This window comes from Spermophilus citellus (genome assembly GCF_964194105.1).
Source record: "Spermophilus citellus genome assembly, chromosome: 17".
NCBI classification, from domain to species: Eukaryota; Metazoa; Chordata; class Mammalia; order Rodentia; family Sciuridae; genus Spermophilus; species Spermophilus citellus.
Window position 1 is genome coordinate 25,180,828 of NC_138199.1, and position 19,344 is coordinate 25,200,171.

Consider the following 19,344-nt stretch of genomic DNA (forward strand, 5'->3'; position numbering starts at 1 on the left):
TGCCAGGAGGCAGGAAGAAGACCAAACACATTTTTCTCAATATCCACCCAGGGTCTGCTCCTGAAAACCAAAGTTTGCTCTTCTGTCACACTACCTCTTCATGCTTTGCTCTTGTCCCCAGCCCACAGCCCAGCACATAGCTGGACCTCAGGGACTCTGTGGGGCAGATGCACAGATGGACAGGTGGCCATGAACTGGGCACGGGACATGGTGAGTCAGCTCCAGAACACAGAACAGGGACTGTTACAGTTTTGGTAGATGAAAGGATGGGTGGAGTTGGGAGATGGTAGGAGAGTAAAAAATCCCCAAGGCCCAGGACTGTGGGTCTCTATCCACAGCTCAAAGGAAGGACGTGGGTTGGAGGCAACCAGAGCTCACAGTTCCACAGCCAAAGCATTCTTGCTTCCTCCCTGCATCACAGCAACTAGACCCTTCCCCATCCATTGATTTCAAGGCCCAGCATTTGCCTCTGCCTCCAGGAAGCCTTCCCTGACTTCTTCCCCCACACAGAGTTCTTAGTAAGGGGAACAAATATTTCTCCACATCCAGGTAGGCATCCAAGGCCCCTGGGAGCTCCTGAGCAGTCTAGAACCCTGGACATAGGAAACCCTGGATCCCTACCACCACCCATTTCACCATCAGGAGGGAGCATAGCCTTGAACTCCACCTGAACTCCAAGAAGAGGGCCAGAGAGCAGGACCTTTGCAGGCTGTGAGGCCCATGGCCAGGCTCTGTCTGGATGAGGCCATGGCCATAGGAGGGCAAGATCCTGCTGGCTGCTGGCACGGGAAGCGTGTGTCACAGCAGCTCGGCCGTCGTCTCACATTTTCCTCCAGGGCCCCAGCCTGGCTGGGCCCGCACACCCCCGCCCTTCTTGACCACAGCCTTATTTTTAGCCTCTTTCCTGGAGGCTGAGGTTTGGTGGGTCACAGGATGGGCCTCACGCCCAGGAACAGCTTCCCACAGCTCAGGCCAAGCCAAGACCCCAGCCCCACCATCTTCGGGACATGCAAGGTGGGGCTCCCACCCCAGAGGCAGCCCCCAGCCAGCCTAGCCCACAAGGCCAACCTCTCTAGGCAGCCACCCCTAATCCACATCCTGAAAGGCTCTCTGGCCCCAGGGTCCCCATCCCTCCAGGACACATTCTGGAACCACAGGAGCCCCTGAGTTTTCTCATCCACTCACACCAGTCTTGCCCATCACGGCTCCCTCCCCCAAGGCGGGGGTCTCTGTGATCTGAGGCCCACTCTCTCCAGTCCTGCAGAGATCCCACCCCATAAGCCCCTGATTTGGGCCTGGGTTTTCATCCTCCCCTTGATTTTTGTCTCCCACACAGCAGCCCAGACACCTGCTCACATCTCGCTCACCCCAGCTATGAGGACAACCTTGATCTGTCTCCTTCGGCCAATACTCCTCCTCCCTCTTCCTACAGAGTGGAAGTTGTTGTTGTTGAACCAGGGATTGAACCCAGGGGTGCTTACCCACTGAGCCACATCCCCAGCCCTTTTTAAAATATTTATATTTAGAGACAAGGTCTCAGTGAGTTGCTTAGGGCCTCGCTAAGTTGCTGAGGCTGGCTTTGAACTTGTGATCCTCCTGCCTCAGCCTCTCACACCACGTGTGCCACCATGTCCGGCTCAATGGAAGCTCTTGAAAGAGTTCTCTCCCCCAATTCCGTGTCCTCACCTGCATTACTGCCCTGAGGCCAGCCGCCTCTGTGCTCATCTCCACAGACTTTCATGCCTCCATTTCTCAGCCTCCTGGGCTCTCATTCCACAGCTCTCCAGCTGGTCCCCTTCTCTGAGCGGCATCAGTGCAGCACCCAAGCCGAGTAGCTGGCAGTCAGCTGTTACCTTCTTCCTGCCTCCCTGAGCCCCAGGAATAGGCCCCAGCAAGCCGTCTCTTCTTCACCAGCCAGCCTCCTCCCCAGCCTTCTCGCCTCCAGCCTCTGCTGACCCAGCCACATCCCTCGTGCAGTTAGATCTCATCAGCACTAAGCAATCACCAACTAAGTTCTAGGCCCTGAGCTGGGGCTCTGGAGCCCTCAAGGCCATCTCTGAACTCAAGGAGCTAATGCTGTGGCCTTGTGGGTGTCATCTCTTGCCACGCCTCAAGTCACCCAGGACTTTCTCAAGATCTACTGCCAGGCCCCTGGTTCAGCAATGCTAACAGGGAAAATATTTATGTGAACTGAGTGCTTCCTGTGTGTCAGACACAGTCTGAAGAGCATTAGCTCATTAAGTGTGACTGCCCAGTAATGCACAGTGGCTCCCCAATCGCTGTCTGAATAAAGTCCAGAGCAATAGAGCCCTGGAGGCCCCCAGGATCTGGCCCTAACCCAGCCAGAGCAGCCACTATCTGGGCCTCCATTTCTTCCTGGGTAAATAAAGAGGTTAGGAACTTCAGCGGTGCCCAGGCCTGCCCGAGAATCCCAATCCCCCTGAGAGAGGGTGCTTGTTAGAATATAGCCTCCTGGGCCCCACCTAGGTCTGCAGAATCGCCCAGAAGGGAGGCCCCTGTGACTTGCCCATCACAGTCTGCAGCTCCAAAACCCAACTACCTGCGTCCTCTTCCTGCCCCATCCATTTCTGCCTCATCCTCCAGGGCCCAGATCCAAGGTCATGCCTACCAGGGTGCCCCCTCCCTCCTCTGAGGCTCTTGGTAAAGTGGACCCTAAAGGGGCCCCCCAGAGCTTGATGGCCTCTGGCCCTGATTCACCCAGAGGGCTAGTCCTAGATACTCATGGTGAGCACCCATCACAGCTGGGTGGCCCCAAAAGAGTCGAGTCCAGATCTCAGGACTCCTGGTCTCCTCTAGCCAGGTCCAACCTGCTGACATGACGGAGTCCTTGAAAGGCCAAGGGGTAAGACAGCACTGACCTTGGGAGCACTAGCTCAGACAACCTTGGATACCAGGTGCAGAAAGCAAGATCCTGAGGTCTCTTCCTGTCCACTCAGCAGGAACAGGCCCCTGGGTGCTCAACCTTGTTCCCCCACACTCCCCAAGCACTGTCTTTATCACCACCCAGTCCCTCCTCCTGAACATCTCTCAGAGCAGCAGGCAGCTTAGCTGAACTGTCAAGAGCATAGGCTTCAGAACAAGACCATCTGGGTTTTACACCCCAATTTTTCCACTTTCCCTGCTGTGTGACCTTAGTCAGTTAAACTACTTAACCTCTCTGACCCAGTTTGCTCCTCTGTAATATGACTTGGTTTCAAGACTGTTTCCACATGGTTGTTTTGAGGTTTCCGTCGTTTAATCCACCTAAAGTGTTTACAACAGTGGCCGGCACATGGTAGGTACTCAATAAACGTCACAAACGTTATCAGTCATCATTAACTAATGGCACAGGAACAGCCCAAGTCAAGAATGATGTGGAATCCTCCCCTTGGTTTTCTTTTCTCCAAAATGAGAGCAGGCACTTAGAAAGATAGACCCTAGGGACCTGAAGGGATGGACTGCTGCCATTGGTCAATCCCTCTCAGAGGGACCCTGACCTCCTGTGGAGGCCTCAGCGCTGGCTCAGTTTTGCCCCCACTCCAGCGCTCAGCCACAGCTCCCACCCCTGGTAATTACAGGGGCCTAAGAGCCGGGCTCTGCTGACCTTGCTCGGGATGGTGAAGGCTGGGAAACCACAGCCTGGCCCCTCTGGCACCCCCACAGCCAGGGGCCCGCCAGGCAGTCCCTGAGCCAGGGACCCCAGCTCCCAAGCACACACACTCACACCTGCCCTGTGATCTGCCTCCTATCTCCAGCGACAAGCCGAGTAACCCCTTCTCTGAGCTTCTGGTTGCCCTGCTATGTCCATTCCTGCATCTCAACTGAGTTTGCTTTAAATGGGCCAACCCTCCCTCCCCCAAGCCACTCTACAAACCTGTCATTCATGTCAAGACAGCCTAGAGGTTATCTCTGCAGGCACCATGAAGATGAGGCCCTCCAGAGCTTTGGCCCCTTGGAAGAACACCCCATCCCCACCCAAGAGCCCTGCCTGCAGACCCCACCAGCCCCAGAGAGGCACCATCCCCGGAACCCAAGAGCCCCCCCCCAGCCACTTCTCTCTGCCTAGAGTGGGCGGGGCCCACAGCCGGGCCTCTGGTCTGTGGTTCTAGCCTATCATTTGGGGCCAGCTTTCCTGGAACCAGACTCTGCCTTAGCAATTTGGGGGCTCTGCATAGCCACTCCTTCCCAGCTCAGCCTCCCAGCCCTGTCCTGGCCCAGGGACTCCCCAGACCACCAGGAGTCAGGAACGAGGTGGCCATAGCCTTATTATGACCCTCAGGGGATGTAACTGGTACGTTCACTGACCCAGGATAAAGCCAGGGCACAGGGACAGAAAGGGTAGGGGGAAGATAAAGGCCCCTCGGAGTGGCGCAGGTCAGGCCCTCACACCCTAAACCTGCTCTGGTGTGTGGCTTCAGTGACCGAGGAGAGCAGAGACCCCGGCTCCCACTTCTCGGGTGGAAAACTGAGATTCAGGTGAATGGACAGAGGCTGAGGGATCAGGCACGAGCTGTCCTCCAAGCTCCTAGACCTGGCTGTGTTGCCACCCTCAGCTAGAAACTTCTAGAAAAAAGGCAGCACCTGGCCCCCGCACTCAACACTCATGCCAGTTGCCCTCATATGAGGGCTAGTAATGGTTTTTTTTTTTTTTTTTAAAGAGAGAGTGAGAGAGGAGAGTGAGAGAGGGAGAGAGAGAATTTTTAATATTTATTCTTTAGTTCTCGGCGGACACAACATCTTTGTTGGTATGTGGTGCTGAGGATCGAACCCGGGCCGCACGCATGCCAGGCGAGCGCGCTATTGCTTGAGCCACATCCCCAGCCCCAACTAGTAATGGTTTTGTGCCCAAGTAACCACCACTGCCCAGGCGCAGCCCTCCACAGTTTTCAAAGCCTAAGCATGCTCCTGGCCCCAGGGACCCCAGCCAGCACGCCATGCTCAACAGTGAATGGCCACAGAGACCTGACAGAACGAGGTGCAGGGAGACCCTAGCAAGGTCTCCAGGTGGGGAGAAGACTGAGGAGGAAGCAGGTCAGGGCCCTGTCCTCCAGCTCCAAACTCTAGCTCATGGATTAACTCTACCTATTTCTTGATCTAATTTCCATTCTTCTGCCCTCAGACACCGGTTCTCCAGGATTCCATTCACCCACCTCTCAGCCACCTGGAGAGGACCAGGCCCAGAGCAGACCAGTGCTGTCCTTCACAAGGCCTCGCTGGGTGACCCAGGCCCAGCCCTGTGCCCTCAATGCCTTATCTGCAGAGGAGACAGGGCAAAGACGCCACTGTGCCCTCCTGGATGTCTGGAAGTCACTGTGCCCAACATGGGGGTGGGGTTGACCCATTGTCAAGACTGAGGACAGGGCAGACAAGGACTGCCTTGGACGACTTCCTCTCGTTTCCTTCCTGGAGACATGAGGCCCAAGGCTCATTGTGTGCCCTGGGCTGGACAAAAGGGCAGCACCAGTCACTGGCAGAGAAGCCCTGGCCTCAGCAGCAGTGGCCTGGCCCTTAACCTATCCAAGCCAACAAATGCCCTTTCCACCCACCCTGCGGTCAGACAGGACTGGGTCAACCCAAGTCTACCACCCAAGCCTGGGCCAGCCTCACATGCATGCTGGGGTCACAGATAGATGGCCCCTTGAGGCTGGAGGGAGATGGTGACCTTACATGGGGACAGGAGCTGTGATGGAAGCAGAACAAGATGCAGCCAAAAACCAAGAGTTAGAGGCTGGGGGTATGGCTCAGTGGCAGAGCACTTGCCTAGCATGTGAGAGACCCTAGGTTCCATCCCCAGCACCACCAAAAAAAAAAAAAAAAAGAAAGAAAGAAAATAAGAACAAACAAACAAACAAAAAAACCCAGTGTTAAGTGCCTAGTTCCATCCAGAGAATTGGAGAAGCCATCCTGGAAGGAGCGCAGAACACTACCAGGACCCACCAGGGCAAATGGAGGCTGGCAGCTCCTGGGGAACAGACCTGATTATCCTGGGGGAGAGAGATGCAAGCACAGCCAGCAAAGCAGACAAAAGTTCCGGAGACCAAATACCCCATGAGGACCTGACCACAGCAAGAGAGGGACAAAATCTCTATTCAGGGGCTGGGGATATGGCTCAAGTGGTAGCGCATTCGCCTGGCATGCATGAGGCACTGGGTTCAATCCTCAGCACCACATAAAGATAAAATAAAGATACTGTGTCCACCTAAAGCTGAAAAATAAATATTAAAAAAATCTCTATTCAGGGATGGGGGGGGGGGTGTCAGGATCTCCCTTGAGTCACACAGCAAAACCAGCAGCAAGAAGCTCAGCCCCAGAGACACTCAGGGCCCAAGAGGGAGCCCAACCCCAGAATCCTGGGGCTCTGGAAGTGTTATTTGCCTCCCCTTTTTCTTCTTTTTTTTTTGGTGTTACTGGAAAATTGAACCCAGGAATACTCTACCACTGAACTGCACCCCACCCCAAAGTCCTTTTTAATTTTTATTTTGAGACAGAGTCTTGCTAAGTTGCCTAGAGCTGGCCTTAAACTTGTGATCCTCCTGCCTCAGCCTCCTGAGTTGCTGGGATGATAGGCGTGAGCCACCATGCAGCTTGCCTCCCTTATTCTTATCTGTCTCTCCTCAAGATTTCAGTCCCCCACACCCAAGCAGAAACAAAAGCCACTTCTTTTTGTGGAAGGGTCTAGGGAAGGGATGAGGAGCTCTGTCCCTGGGCAGCTCTGTCTAGGGCAGCCTCACTCCCAGGACAGGCTATGAACTGCATGCAGTCAGTGGCCTTCCTGCCCCAATCACAAAATGGGAAACTGAGGCTTAGGCCAGGGATGTGTCTGGCGCAGGGTCCCAGGCTAGGTGAGTCTCATGGCACTTCCTCCGACAGGTTAGCAGCACAGTAGAGGTGCTGGCAGAAGCAGCAGGAAGTGCCTGGAGAGAGAAGCAGCCTTGAGGGAAAGGGCAGCTGGTGATCAGTCACTGTGGCCTCACCTGAGCACATCCTCTGCCAGAAAGGTGATCAAGATGCTCCACCCCTCAGCCCTTAGCTGGGACTTCCCCACTGTACAGACATGGCAATGACCAGGACAGAGCCACTCAAAGGGGCAGGGCAGGGACTATGTTTATCCTTAAGGTGACTACCTATCTCTTGGATAACCACAGAGTCACTAGGCTCTAGGACTGGCTTGGTACCTATGTGAAAGACCCTAGGCCTCAGTTTCCCCATCCGTCAGCTCCTGATAGACTTTACTGGACATAGGGAAGAAAGCCACGGGGAGAATGAGCCCCAACCTGACAGCTCCTCCCCGTCTGTATTCAGCAAGGCCACTCAGGGGAAGCCCCCTGAGCCCCAGCTCCTGGCTGGGTCCCTGGGCTCATCTCTCCTTCTGGGTTTGTGTTAGTGAGTGGTTGCCATGGAGACTGGTCTCAGCTTCTTTGGCAGAAAAGGACTCCCCCAGGGCAGGGCTCTGCCTCTTATCACCAGCCCCCACTCCGCCCAACTCCAATGCCCAGTGTGTGGTGGACTGGATCAAAGGGAAAGAAAATAGATCTTGGGAAGGGAACAGGTGCCTCAGAAAAGTTGGGAAAGAATCTCAATTCTCCAATAGTCATTCACCAACCATAATTAGGGCCTGGACCAGCTCCCTCTTGCTGGGCCTGGTTCCAGGAGCAAAATGCTACCACCTACACCCTCAGTTCTACTTCCATTTTACAGATGGCAGAATGGGATCCCGGGGGGCAGAGGCCGCTCTGGCATCAGGAAGCAGAGCTGGGAAGGGAGCGGGTACTTACGACCCTCTCCTGAGGGGCTTCCTCCTTCCTCTGACCTGGCAGCCATAGGGGGCTCAGAATACACAGTGGGTGGCTGCTGTGTTGGCAGAGCCGAGGGAGCCATGTGCCCTAAGGGAACTCAAACTGCCTGAACTAAATGGAACCCAAATTCACCTCTCCAGGAGGGCTCTTGCCCTGGCCAGCAGAATCTCTGAGCTTCCAGATCAGAAGCAGGGGACATGCCCTACCTTCACCCAAGGTTCCTGGAGCTAGAGGGCCTGCTGCATTGGGGCATGCCATGTGACACTGGGAAAGTTCCTTTGTTCTAGGCATCAGTCCCCATCTGCACAAGGAGGTAGAGGGAAGGATTTAGATGAGATTTCTAGACTACCTCAATTTCATCCAACCAAAGCAATGCTCAAGAAGAAAAGGGAATGGGTGCCCGGGCCTCCTCACCTGGGTCTGAGGCCGGCTGCCCTCAGGGGGTTCTCATGGGGAGGTGGAAAGACCATAATTAACAGGATCCCTGGGTGGCGCTGGGAATGCTAGGGCAGAGGCAGAAGCCACTCGGTTCCCAGGATAGAGCCCAGCCCTGGTGCAAAGGGAGGAGCTAGCAAAGGTGTCTGAAAGGGACTATCACAGACAGAGAAATGGGAAGGACATTCTAGCTGGGGACACAGCTTGAGCCTCTGCATGGAAGAGAAGGCAGCTGACATTTGTAAAGCCTTCAGAGCTATCTGGCCTAGTCCCAGGTGCTTTGGATACATTCTCATTCATTCCACACAGCCCAGGAGGTTGAGATGATCCCACAGAAGGCTCAGGTGATGGCTGCAAGGTCACGCAGCTGGCCAAGCTAAAGAGCGTGGACTCTAGACCAGTTATTGTCCACGCTGGTGACCCCCAGCCAGCTGGTGACTGTCCACTGTGACACTGACATGTGCTGAGAAGGTAAATTATGCACTGGATTTCAAAGACAGTATGAAAAAATGCAAAATATCCCAGTAATACATTTGATATTAATTACACATTGAAATATGTTGGATACATTAAGTAAAATATATTATTATTTAATTGTATCTTATTTCTTTTTTAATCTGGTTACCAGAAAATTTGAAACTAATGTGGCTTGCATTATATTCCTCTTGGACAGAGTTGGTCTATACCATAAAATAAAGAAATGCACAGGATAAATGTAAAGGACAGTGGGAATTCCTTCCTTCTTTGATGGGGCCCAGTTGTGAGGCTCTCAGAGTCCAAGTGGGCAAATATCAAAGGTGACTGAACAGCAGAGTACCTGCATCCTGCCTCTGTCCCAGGAGCCAACAGGTAGACACAGGCCCTGGCACGAGGAACATAAAGCCATAGTAATTTTACCATAGAGACGGTTAATGTTCCTAAAAAACTGAACTTGGGGGCAGTGGGAGGGAAGTGTCCCATAAAGAGAGAGGTAGCCAGGCTTATCCGGAGAGGAAATCAGCACATGTTATGTGCTGGGGGCGGGGTGGTGCATGAGCTCCAGCCCTGGGCCTCCACAGGGCAGGATGCACAGCCTAAGCTGGGTGTTTGCCCAGGGCTTTCCGGGCCTTCCTCCCCACTGCCCCACACCCCTCTTAGTCACCTATTCCCATCCCCCTGACCAATTCACCAGAAATTAGCTATCTTGTTCCCCCATTCTGACAGTCTAACCCATGTAGAGGTAGGAGCAGATAAGCACCAGACCTCCTGATCCCACCCTCTCCCCCTGGCAGAGTCAGTTCCCTCAAGAATGTCAGAGGGGGTGGTCTAGAGCCAGAAAAAAAAATGAGTCGGAAAGTGTTACAGTCCAGATCAGCACCACTCGTTCCTCAGCTGGGAGAGAGTGGGGAGACCTCCAGACAGACTTACTATTAAATCTAACACCACCTTTGTTGTCCACCTTTGGGGCCATCTTGGATGAGGGCCTGTCCAGGGGCCTTGATTCCCCCATCAAGGTGTACAGAAGGTATACAGAAGACTACTTTGCACCAATTACAAGTCCCTGATATTCTCTGACTTCTCCCCACAGGGTGGCAGCTAAGCTCCTAGGCAGAATGGCACAAGTACGACAGAGTCGGTACACTGGGGTGTTTTTGTTTGTTTGGGTACTGGGGATTGAACCCAGGAGCACTTTTTAATTTTTTATTTTGAGGCAGGGACTTGCTAAGTTACTGAGGTTCTCACTAGGTTGCTGAGGTTGGTCTTAAACTTGCAATCCTCCTCTCCTGCCTCAGCCTCCCGAGTCCCTGGAATGAATTACAGGCATGCGTCACCACACCCAGAATTTGGGGAGTACTCAATACTGCTCCTGTTCACCAGATCAAGGTAAGAGTCTCTTGGAGATAGCTCAACCCATTGGAGTACTGATACCACTAGTACCTACTTCCAACTCTCCCCAGTGGAGGGACAGAGAGCCCAAAGGGTTTTGCAAGCATGAATTGGGAGAAGGGGAAGCTTCTGCTCTCCCATTAGAGTTTTTCCCTTACACTTGATACAACTCCATTCAACAGACAGGAAACTAAGGCCCAGAGAGAGGAACACCCAGGTGGCATGTATTTAATAATTCACTTGCCAATCATCCCTAAATTTTCTTTAGAGTCTATCCTAAACCTCCCTTTTGTTCTGTGGTGGCAGATTCTGGACTAGCATGTCAAATATCCAGAACTGCTCTCCTCCTGCAGGGAGCCTCCACCTATGCCACCCTGGCCAGATTCCTTTCCTCTCAGCACTATATCATTCCCAGTCGGAGGCCCATCCATCTAGGGCAAGTCCCTACTTCTTGACCCCTGAGAAGTCAGGGAGAGAGGCCAGCAGAAGGGAATCCCAGAACCGTCTCCATCCCAAGAGGGGTCAATCAACTCACAAATAGGGAGACAGACCTAAACATAAACTGAGACTGGCCCAAGGTCACACACAAAGCACATTTGGGACAAATCTGGGATTAGAATCCAGTTGTTCTATCCATCTCAATCCCATCTTTATCGCTGATTCCCAGAGGTGTTCACAGAGGATGAGGCCTCCCCTCTTTCGCCCCAGAGGCCGGTGCTGTGCCCCAGGCCCCAAGCGCCATAGAGCAGGGGGAGGCGTCTTCAGGCCTGTAGCCAGGGCCAGCTGCAAACCGCATCCAGGGTCCCCAGGCGCCGCGGACCCGCCCCGCCCCTCCCTCGGCTCCCCGCAGGCCGGAGCCTTTGTCAGCCACGCGCTCACAAGCTCACACACACATCCGCGCCGCCACGAGCGCACACACTTAGTCTCCCTGGCGCACACCCGCAAGGGGCGCACACACTCTGGGTGGTGGAAGCGGCCGAGGAAGGAAAGAACTGACGGGCCCTGGATACACAGACGGCCTGAGCTAGGGGAAGACGAAGAGAGGCCCGGGAACCTGCGGCTGTGGCGGGAGGGGACGCAGAGGAAAGAACGCAGAGACGCAGAGGAGAAGAGGAAAACGGAAGGGCCGTCAAGGGCTGGCGAGGACGCGCCGGCTGATTTAGGGATGGAGACTTGTCCAATCCCTGTCCCCTGGTTGTGTGTGGGGGTTTCAGATTAAACCCGTGGAGCACCGGGGCATCACTTGCTCAGTTGTGCCTGAGCATACAGTCCTTGGGGGACTCCACGTAGGGCTTGGATATAGGGAGCCTGGGACCAAAAAGCTCCCTAGGGTACTTCGTTGGGGCGGGGGCTGGGGGGGATTCCTGGTCCTCGGGTTGGGTGGGGCACTTGCTCACCTGCCACGGTGTACCTGTCCAGGTAGTTAAGCACGTTGCCCAAGCTGAGGATGGCGGCAGCTGCCCCCCGCCCGCGGCCCAGGGTGGCTGGTTTGGGCTGCTGTGCGCCGGGGCCCTTGGCAGCGGCTGCGCAGCCCGGGGTGCCGGCGATGCTGGGGGGTCCGGACGGGGCCCGCCTCACGCTGCCGGACAGCGTCTGCACCTCATCGTCGGGGGCCACAACTCCAGCGCTCCCGGCGCCCCGCGCCCCGCAACAACCGCTACCGCCGGCCCCTCGCTGCGCCCCCCGGCGCCGGCGCCGCCGCTCCGCGTCCGCCTCCTCCTCCTCCGCGCCGCCCGCCGCCGCCGAGGCGCATTCCAGGCACATCATGCCGGCCGGGATCGGGGCGGCGGGGGGCGCGGGGGCCGCGGGGCCCAGCTTGGGCCCTCTCAGTGCGTGCGTGCGCTGCGGAGCCGCCGCTGCACCATCCCGGCTGGGCCCCGTCGGCTTCTGAGCTCGGGCTCGGGCTCCGGCCCCGGCTGCGGCGCTGCCACTGTTCAGCCCGACGCGCCGCCGTCGCCGCGGCGGCTCTGACAGCTGCGGTCCGGACCCGCCCACCAGTTCCGCGCCCAATCAGCTCCTTGCTCGGTCCACAACCCCGCCCCGCACGTGCTGCCCCGAGGGGCGGCGGGGGGGCCTGGCCGCAGAGCCCCACCCACCTGACGGGGGCGCTGTCACGCTAGAACCGTGCGGCCGCGGAAGCCTGCAAAGAGCTGGAAGGGTTTTGCGGGGAGCTACCCAGCTGGGATTGGGGTGCTGGAAACAGGAATCTCTAGCACCTACTCAGTAATCTCCACCCAATCTCTACCATGAGAGTGAATTCCTGGCAGAGACTGGGAGAGGACGGAGGGCTTAAGCCTAGGATATTTGGACAACCTGGAGAGAAGGATCTCAGATGGTCAAAACAGAGACACCTGTTGGAAAGCCTGTGGCTCTAATGGCTGCTCAAGTTCCATGATTCAGTCAGCTCAGGGAGGGCTAAGTGATTGGTCGGGGCACAGCTCAGGACCCAGACCTCCACCAGAAAGGCTGTGCTGCCTGCCTCCCCAGGGAAATACAGCTCCAGCCCCAAAACTACCCGGAGCCCACTCGTGTGTGTGCACCCAGATCCTACCCATGTCTCACAGAGTGGCATTCCCAGGTAGGGAGACCCAGGGTTCCGATTAGGGTCCAACAGAAACCAGGACACTGAGGAAGAACCTCCTTTCCAGACAATGTGATACAAGCTTATAATCTCAGATACTGATGAGGCAGGAAGATTGCAAGTTCAAGGCCAGTTAGGGCAATTTAGTGAGACCCTTTCTTTCTTTTTTTTTTTTTTGGGGGGGGGGGCGCTACGCAGGATGGAACTCAGGGGCACACGACCACTGAGCCACATCCCCAGCCCTATTTTGTATTTTATTTAGAGACAAGGTTTTACTGAGTTGCTTAGCACTCATTTTTGCTGAGGCTGGCTTTGAACTCACAATCCTCCTGCCTCAGCTTCCCAAGCTGCTCGGATTAGTGGTGTGTTCCACCCTGCCTGGCCTAGTGAGACCCTTTAAAAAAAAATTATTTGGGAATGTAGTTCAGTGATAAGGCACCCTTGGGTTCAATCCCCAGTGCTGCACACACACACACACACAAAGGATAGGGGCCTGTTCTCCTGAAGGTATCACCTCCCCAGGCTTCAGACTTCCAACTGTGCACTGGGATGGTACAAAACAATTAAGGGAAGTCAGGAAACTGGGGTCCTAGCCCAGTGGTGTGTGGCATGATCCTGGACAGGGCGCCTACCTCTCTCTGGGTCTCAATTTCTCTGTTGGGGGGTAGGTAAGAGGAGGGGAGTCAGAGGGTCTGAAAGTGAGGGGTCACTGCTCTCTCCCAGGGAGGGATGGTCCTGTCTCCTCTGGATAGTGGCCAAGTAACCCCTGTGTTCAGAGCCATCATCACTGCCCTGACACATTTTAGGATGTGCTGTGATTTCCTTTTTCTCCCCCATTATCTCTTTGAGATTTTGATTAAAATTAGAATCCTGTACAAAGTGCCGAAGACACAATATTAGAACTGGACAGACCCTCAGAAACCAGATTTTTTCCCCCATTTTACAGCCAGGTCCCAGGGCATGGAAATGACCTCTGCATGAACATGCAGCTAGTCAGTGGCAGGGTTGGAGCTAACCCAGGGCTCTGCTATCCTGTAGAGTTGAGAGCTTATATCCTACTGCAGGCTGCTCCAGACCCCATGGCCACAAGCAAGTGCAGTTTATTGAAGTGTCAGCTACAGTGAGTCATGGCATAGCCAAAGGGTAATGCAGCATGAGGCACCCCACACATACACTGTCTCTGGTGAGCAGAGTTAATCCCCAAGCTGGTGTTTCTTGGCGCCTTCGAGGTGTATTTTAAATTCTGCGAAGTGACTAAAAATATGCTTCAGTGTGTTGGGTATGAATGACTGTGACAGGAGGGTTAGGAAAACAGATTTCATTCTGAATGTTGTCCGCTGCCTCTTGCCAGCTTGCTGAACTCGGGCCTGCAAAAGTCAGATGAGGGAAGTTCCACTGGGTGGCCTGTGATGACAAGTGATTAACAGGCAAGGACAGACCTAGGAGCTCCATGGGGAGAGAACTGGGCCCAGCCAGTGATCCTCAGAATGATGTGATGGTGCCAGCTTCGGAGTGTCTGGCTGTGGGACCTGCCCAGCTGAGGAGCAGTGAAGAAGCCACAGCCCTGGCACCGAGCCGCACCTCATGCTCCCGTTCCCATTCCCTCTAACTGCCCATCCTTTCCCCACAGCCCTGTCCAGGGGAACAGGACTTTCCCCTGGACCCAAAAGAGGATCATTCTTTTTCCCTTTCCACTACTGGATAGAAAAAAAAAAAAAACCCAAGTTTTGAGTCTTTTGAATTTGGGGGAATTCTGAACTGCTACCAAGCAATTCAGTCATTCCTTCTATGTGAATTTCTCTGGAATTTTAACCCAAAGGCAGTTTTAGAGTTGGTCCTGTGTGGAATAAAGGACCACCAAAGGCAGGGTGGTACAGAGGACAGTAAGCCTTTTCTGGCCATGTGGCCCTGGGCAAGTCACAGTGGTTTTCTTAGAACCTCTGGCAGTATCATAGGACCATTGGCCACAGAACTTAAAGGGTTCTTATCTCTATCTCACTGATGAACAGACTGACGCCCAAGAAAAGAAGTAATTTGCCCAAGGTCTCATACAGAGCAAGTGATGGACTAAATCCACGTGTGTCTACCTCTTAACCCAGCATGTTCCCAAATGCCCACAGTGCTGCCCTGAGCTGCTGCAGCAATGATTTTCCTATGGGTACAACAGGAAATGAGCTAAAGGGGCTTCTGATTGGGTACAAAACAAATGGGGCACAGGACATTCATGGCCATTATTTCAAGCACAAGTGTACTTGGGAAGTTGTAGGGTGAAACAGAGAAGCAAGTTTCCCAAGGGATTTTTCAGAGCCTTTACTATGAGAGTATATATTCTGGGTCTCTCAAAGGGAGGTAGAGATTGCCATGTGTTCACATGACTACAATTCCCCAAAAACATTCAGAAACGCTGGCCTATAATGTACCAGCTCCCCGAAGGCTGATAACTGGAAGTTCAGTCCACCTTCCCTCTGTCCATTCCCCCACCTGGGAGTGTCTCCAAGGTTCAGGCCTCAGTTTCTTCCCTTCTCATTTGGCACATGCTCTTTTGGAAGCCTCTCACCCACGCCGCCCAGGCTCTCATTAATCATCCATGTGCTCGTGACACCCCATCCTCCATGCCTCTCTATGTGCCTCATCTCCAAGCCCTAGATCCATATGCAGTCTCCTGCACACACCCCCTCCCTAGGGACTCTGCAGACACCTTAAGCTCAGTACATCCAAAACTAAATGCCTCATCCTTCCCCCAAACCTGCTCCCACCTTGGTATCATTTATCTCTCGAAAAGTGGCACATCACAAATGGTGTCAACAAAAAGGAGACTTGGGGGCCATTTGGGTCTCTCACTGTCACACCGTCTTTTGGGACTCAACTCTCACATCTAGAGACACAATTTTTTTTCTCAATGCCCCCACAGCCCACTAACATCTCGGACCTCTCTGCATCTCCCTGGACCCTTGTAAAGTTCAACATCACCATTTCCAGCATCTCCCTCTAGGCTTTTCTCCATAGTGCCTACTGTTGACTTTCTCAAACATATGTGACCCCATCACTACCTGGTACAAAACCTTTCCATGGATCCCAACTGCATATAGAATTATAAGTATCTAAGTTCCTTAATACCATCTGCATGACTCTTTACAACCCACGACCCCCTAGCCCAGCTCCCACTTCCCCATCTCTCAAAATTCTTCTCCACCCCACACTGAACACGGAGCCCCCTGAACTCAATTACAGCCATTATACTTTCTGGAGTCTGGGTGAGTGGCAAGAGTTGGGTCACAGTCCTTGCCCTCCCCTTAACAGAAAAGCCCTGGTCCTGTTAACCTAATGATGGTTCAGGACCATGGAGAGCGTCACACATGCAACCCCCTCCCCCGACCCTTTAGTAGGACTCTGGCTAGCTGTCTACCTAGCTCCCTCCTCCCGCTGGTCCTTCAGAAACCCAACACAGACATGGCTTCCTCCAGGAAGCCTTTCCTGACCCACCTGAACAACCAAGTCATTTCCTCTGGGCTCTTGAGTAACCTGTGCATCTGATTATGTTTTGTGCATCTGATTATGTTTGCATAAGAGGCCACAGGTACCACCACCCCATGACAAACCATAAGCCTTGAGGGCCCATACCTTGTCTGATTCATCTTCAAGATCCAGCACAGAGGAGGTGCTTGGAGAATGTTTGTTGATTGAATGAGTAAATGACATTTAGCAGGTGCAGGAAATGTGTGTTGATTTGTATCATGTATCTGTTGCTCTGAGTGACTCAGAAACCAGCCAGATTCCTTTCCTGACCCCTCTAGAAAAGGCATTTTCTCCCTGTCTGACTCCACCCTCCATTAGTCGCCACATGACATTTACCTCCACCCTTAGATTAGCCTTCCCTACAGGTCACCACCCACGGGTGGGGAGAAGGCACCTCTTCTCTGTTCCTGCTGTTACCAAGCAGAGGACTCACTGGAGCACTCCATCCCCCAGCCTGAGCTTGCCTCATAAGTCTTGTTCAGAATGCCTCATTGCTGCCTCTCTCGCGCCTGCTCAGAACAGATGGCACTGAGTCCCCACCAACACAGAAGTTCCTGTTCTGTCATCTGAATATTTTTAACACTTTCTAAATTATAGAAATTTCAATCCCCTTTGATCATGGACCCAGACAATCAGAAATGAAGAACCCCTTGAGGGACATTGAACCCAGTCTCTTCACCATCCCATGAGAAGCTACATCCTAGGGAGGGTTCGAGGCCTGGCCAAGATCATTGCAGCGGACACTATCTTTGTTTTGGGCTTTTGACACTTTTTTCTTACATTGTTTTTTTGTTTGTTTTTGTTTTCCTGGGGCTTGGTATGGAAACCGGGACCTCACACACATGCTACCACAGAGCTCCAGCCCCAATCTTGCTGTCTTGTTTTGATGATTAGAATTCATTCATTCCTCTTCTTAACAGCACTCTGGTCTCCTGGTCTTAATGGAGTGATAAATCAAGGTGTGGGCATAGCATCCTAGCTAGTCCAACTAGACTCTTAGGCCCAGGGCTTTAAATCTTGAATAGATGGCAAAAAAAAAAAAAAGAAAGAAAAAATGTCTGGAGCTCCGGAGAAGACCCCCAAATAAGATGGCCCAGCAGTGGATCCCACTGTTATGTATAATTATAATGCACCAATAAAAAGGAGGAAAAATAACAAGTATTTTTTAAAAAGAATAAAACAGCCCAGGAACCCCGACCGCTGAAATGCTAACATTCCCATCAATTCTGTAAGCTCCTGATATGCTTCCAATGAATGCCTTCCCTACTTAAGTCAGCCTGTTTCTGTTGTATATAACCCCCACATCCCAAACTGATGTGATCACCCAGGTACCACGTACCTCCCTGTGTTGGGAGAAAGGATGGCTCCAGCCATCTCTGCTGCCTCCTGCCTGCTTTTGGGGGGGGGTACCAGGGATTGATCCCAGGGGCATTCAACACTGAGCCACATCCTCAGCCCTTTCATATAGATAATATTTTATTTAGAGACAGGGTTTTGCTAAGTTGCTTAGGGCCTCGCTAAATTGCTGAAGCTTGCTTTGAACTTGCAATCCTCCTGCCTCCCGAGCCACTGAGATTACAGGTATGTGCCACAGCACCACCAGGCTCCTGCCTGCTCTTTTACAGAGACTTCTATAGCTCAATAACCTCTCAAGTCCACCCAGGCATAGGCGAATGTCACACACTTCAGAGAAATGAGCCAGACCGACTGAGGGCTGGTGTTGCAGGGGAACAAGCCAGAGTTAGGGTGCAGGAATCTAGACCCACATGCTCAATCCCCAAGCCTTAGGTCAGAGTGGAAAAAGAACTTTTATCAGTACTTTATAAACATCCCTTCATGCTTGCAGCCCAGTATAGAGATTAGCAGGCAAACAGGCAGAGGGGCAGCCAGGATCTCACCTGGCAGTCATTAACACATGAAGTAAGCAGGGTCAGGCTTAAGGACTTGTCCTGCTGAGCAGCATTTTCCCTCCTGTTGACATTCCCAGTAAACAAGTCAGGAGTATCAGCAACTGGGATTACCCAACAAGTGCTCTTTAGGCCTGGACGATGTTCCTGTTTACCAGACTCCTCTACTCTAGCCAGGCTCTCCCAGCCTCTCACAGACCCAGACCTGAGACCTCAGCCCACTATGACTGGCCCCAAGGAGGCAGGAGGTGGAGGCTGAGTGAAGCCGGGGCCTGGCAGGTGGAAGATTCAGACCAGGAGCCGGGCTTCCATGGGTCTAGACCCAGCCTGAGAATCACATGAGGCCTGCTCTAGCAAAACCACATTCAATTCACCTCTTGCATCCACTGGGAAATCCATAGCTCCAAGAAAAACAGGAGGTAGCCCCAGTCACACAGCCAGTGAAAGCTGAGATGACCCGTGGTGTCCCAGCTCCAGCCTACACTGGCTGCCTCCTTCCCAGGAGAAACCAGTTTTCCTCACAAGTGCATTTCCTTGGAATTCCAGGGAAGCCCATTTCCTGAGCACCCATGTGAAGGCATAGAACCAGGAGCTGGGCAGTCTGGTGATGCCCACTCTGGGAGGAGGACTGACCCTGGGGGTCAGGTGCAGGCTAATCTGGAGAGTCCAGTTCCTGGGACCTGTCACAGCCAATGAAGGGTGGGGAGGGTTCCCCAGGAGGCAGGGATGGAGCAGACAAGGGTCAGGAGCTGCGAGGGAGTTGGGCCACTGTTCTGCCCACAGCTGCTGGGAGGTAGGCACAGTGGAGGTGGCAATCAGCAAGTGAGCAAGTGATCGCCTGGCTGGGCTCCAGAGGAGGGGACAGAACCTCAGTTTCCTGGGCAGAAAGAACATGCCTCCCTACTGCTGCCCACCTGGAAGCTGTTGATCTCTTGCAGGGCCCGCTGAGCCCAGCTGCTCTGAACCCAGTGGCAAGTGTGGGTCCCACAGAGCTGGCCCTCCTTCCAGGTGGTGCTGGGGTCAGAGCGTGGGCTGAGGGTGGCGCAGGGAATAGGGCACGGCCAAGAATACTGGTGCACGACCATGCAAGCCCCTCTAAGTGGCTCTAGGGCAGCTGCTTCTGTTTCTGTGCAGGCTTGGGCACCCCTCCGGGTGGTTCTCACTTCAGGGACCACCCTGTACCCTTTGCCTAGGGACTGCCCACCCCTTCCTCTCTCCCTCCTCCTTTCTTCAGAGGCATGCA

The 19,344-nt window shown here is 53.7% G+C and overlaps 1 protein-coding gene across 2 annotated transcripts in view; it reads right to left on the reverse strand.

Annotated features, from left to right (window-relative positions):
- Window positions 1–12,061, reverse strand: part of SPNS2 (SPNS lysolipid transporter 2, sphingosine-1-phosphate) — a 35,472-nt gene extending 23,411 nt beyond the window's left edge. For both annotated transcript variants that reach the window (XR_014019530.1, XM_081272905.1), the window contains exon 1: window positions 11,495–12,061. Coding sequence is in view for 1 of the 2 variants with exons in the window: in XM_081272905.1 (XP_081129031.1) it covers window positions 11,495–11,864 (370 nt within the window). In the remaining variant the exon portion in view is untranslated. The remainder of the gene's footprint in view (window positions 1–11,494) is intronic.
- Window positions 12,062–19,344: the final 7,283 nt, after the last annotated feature.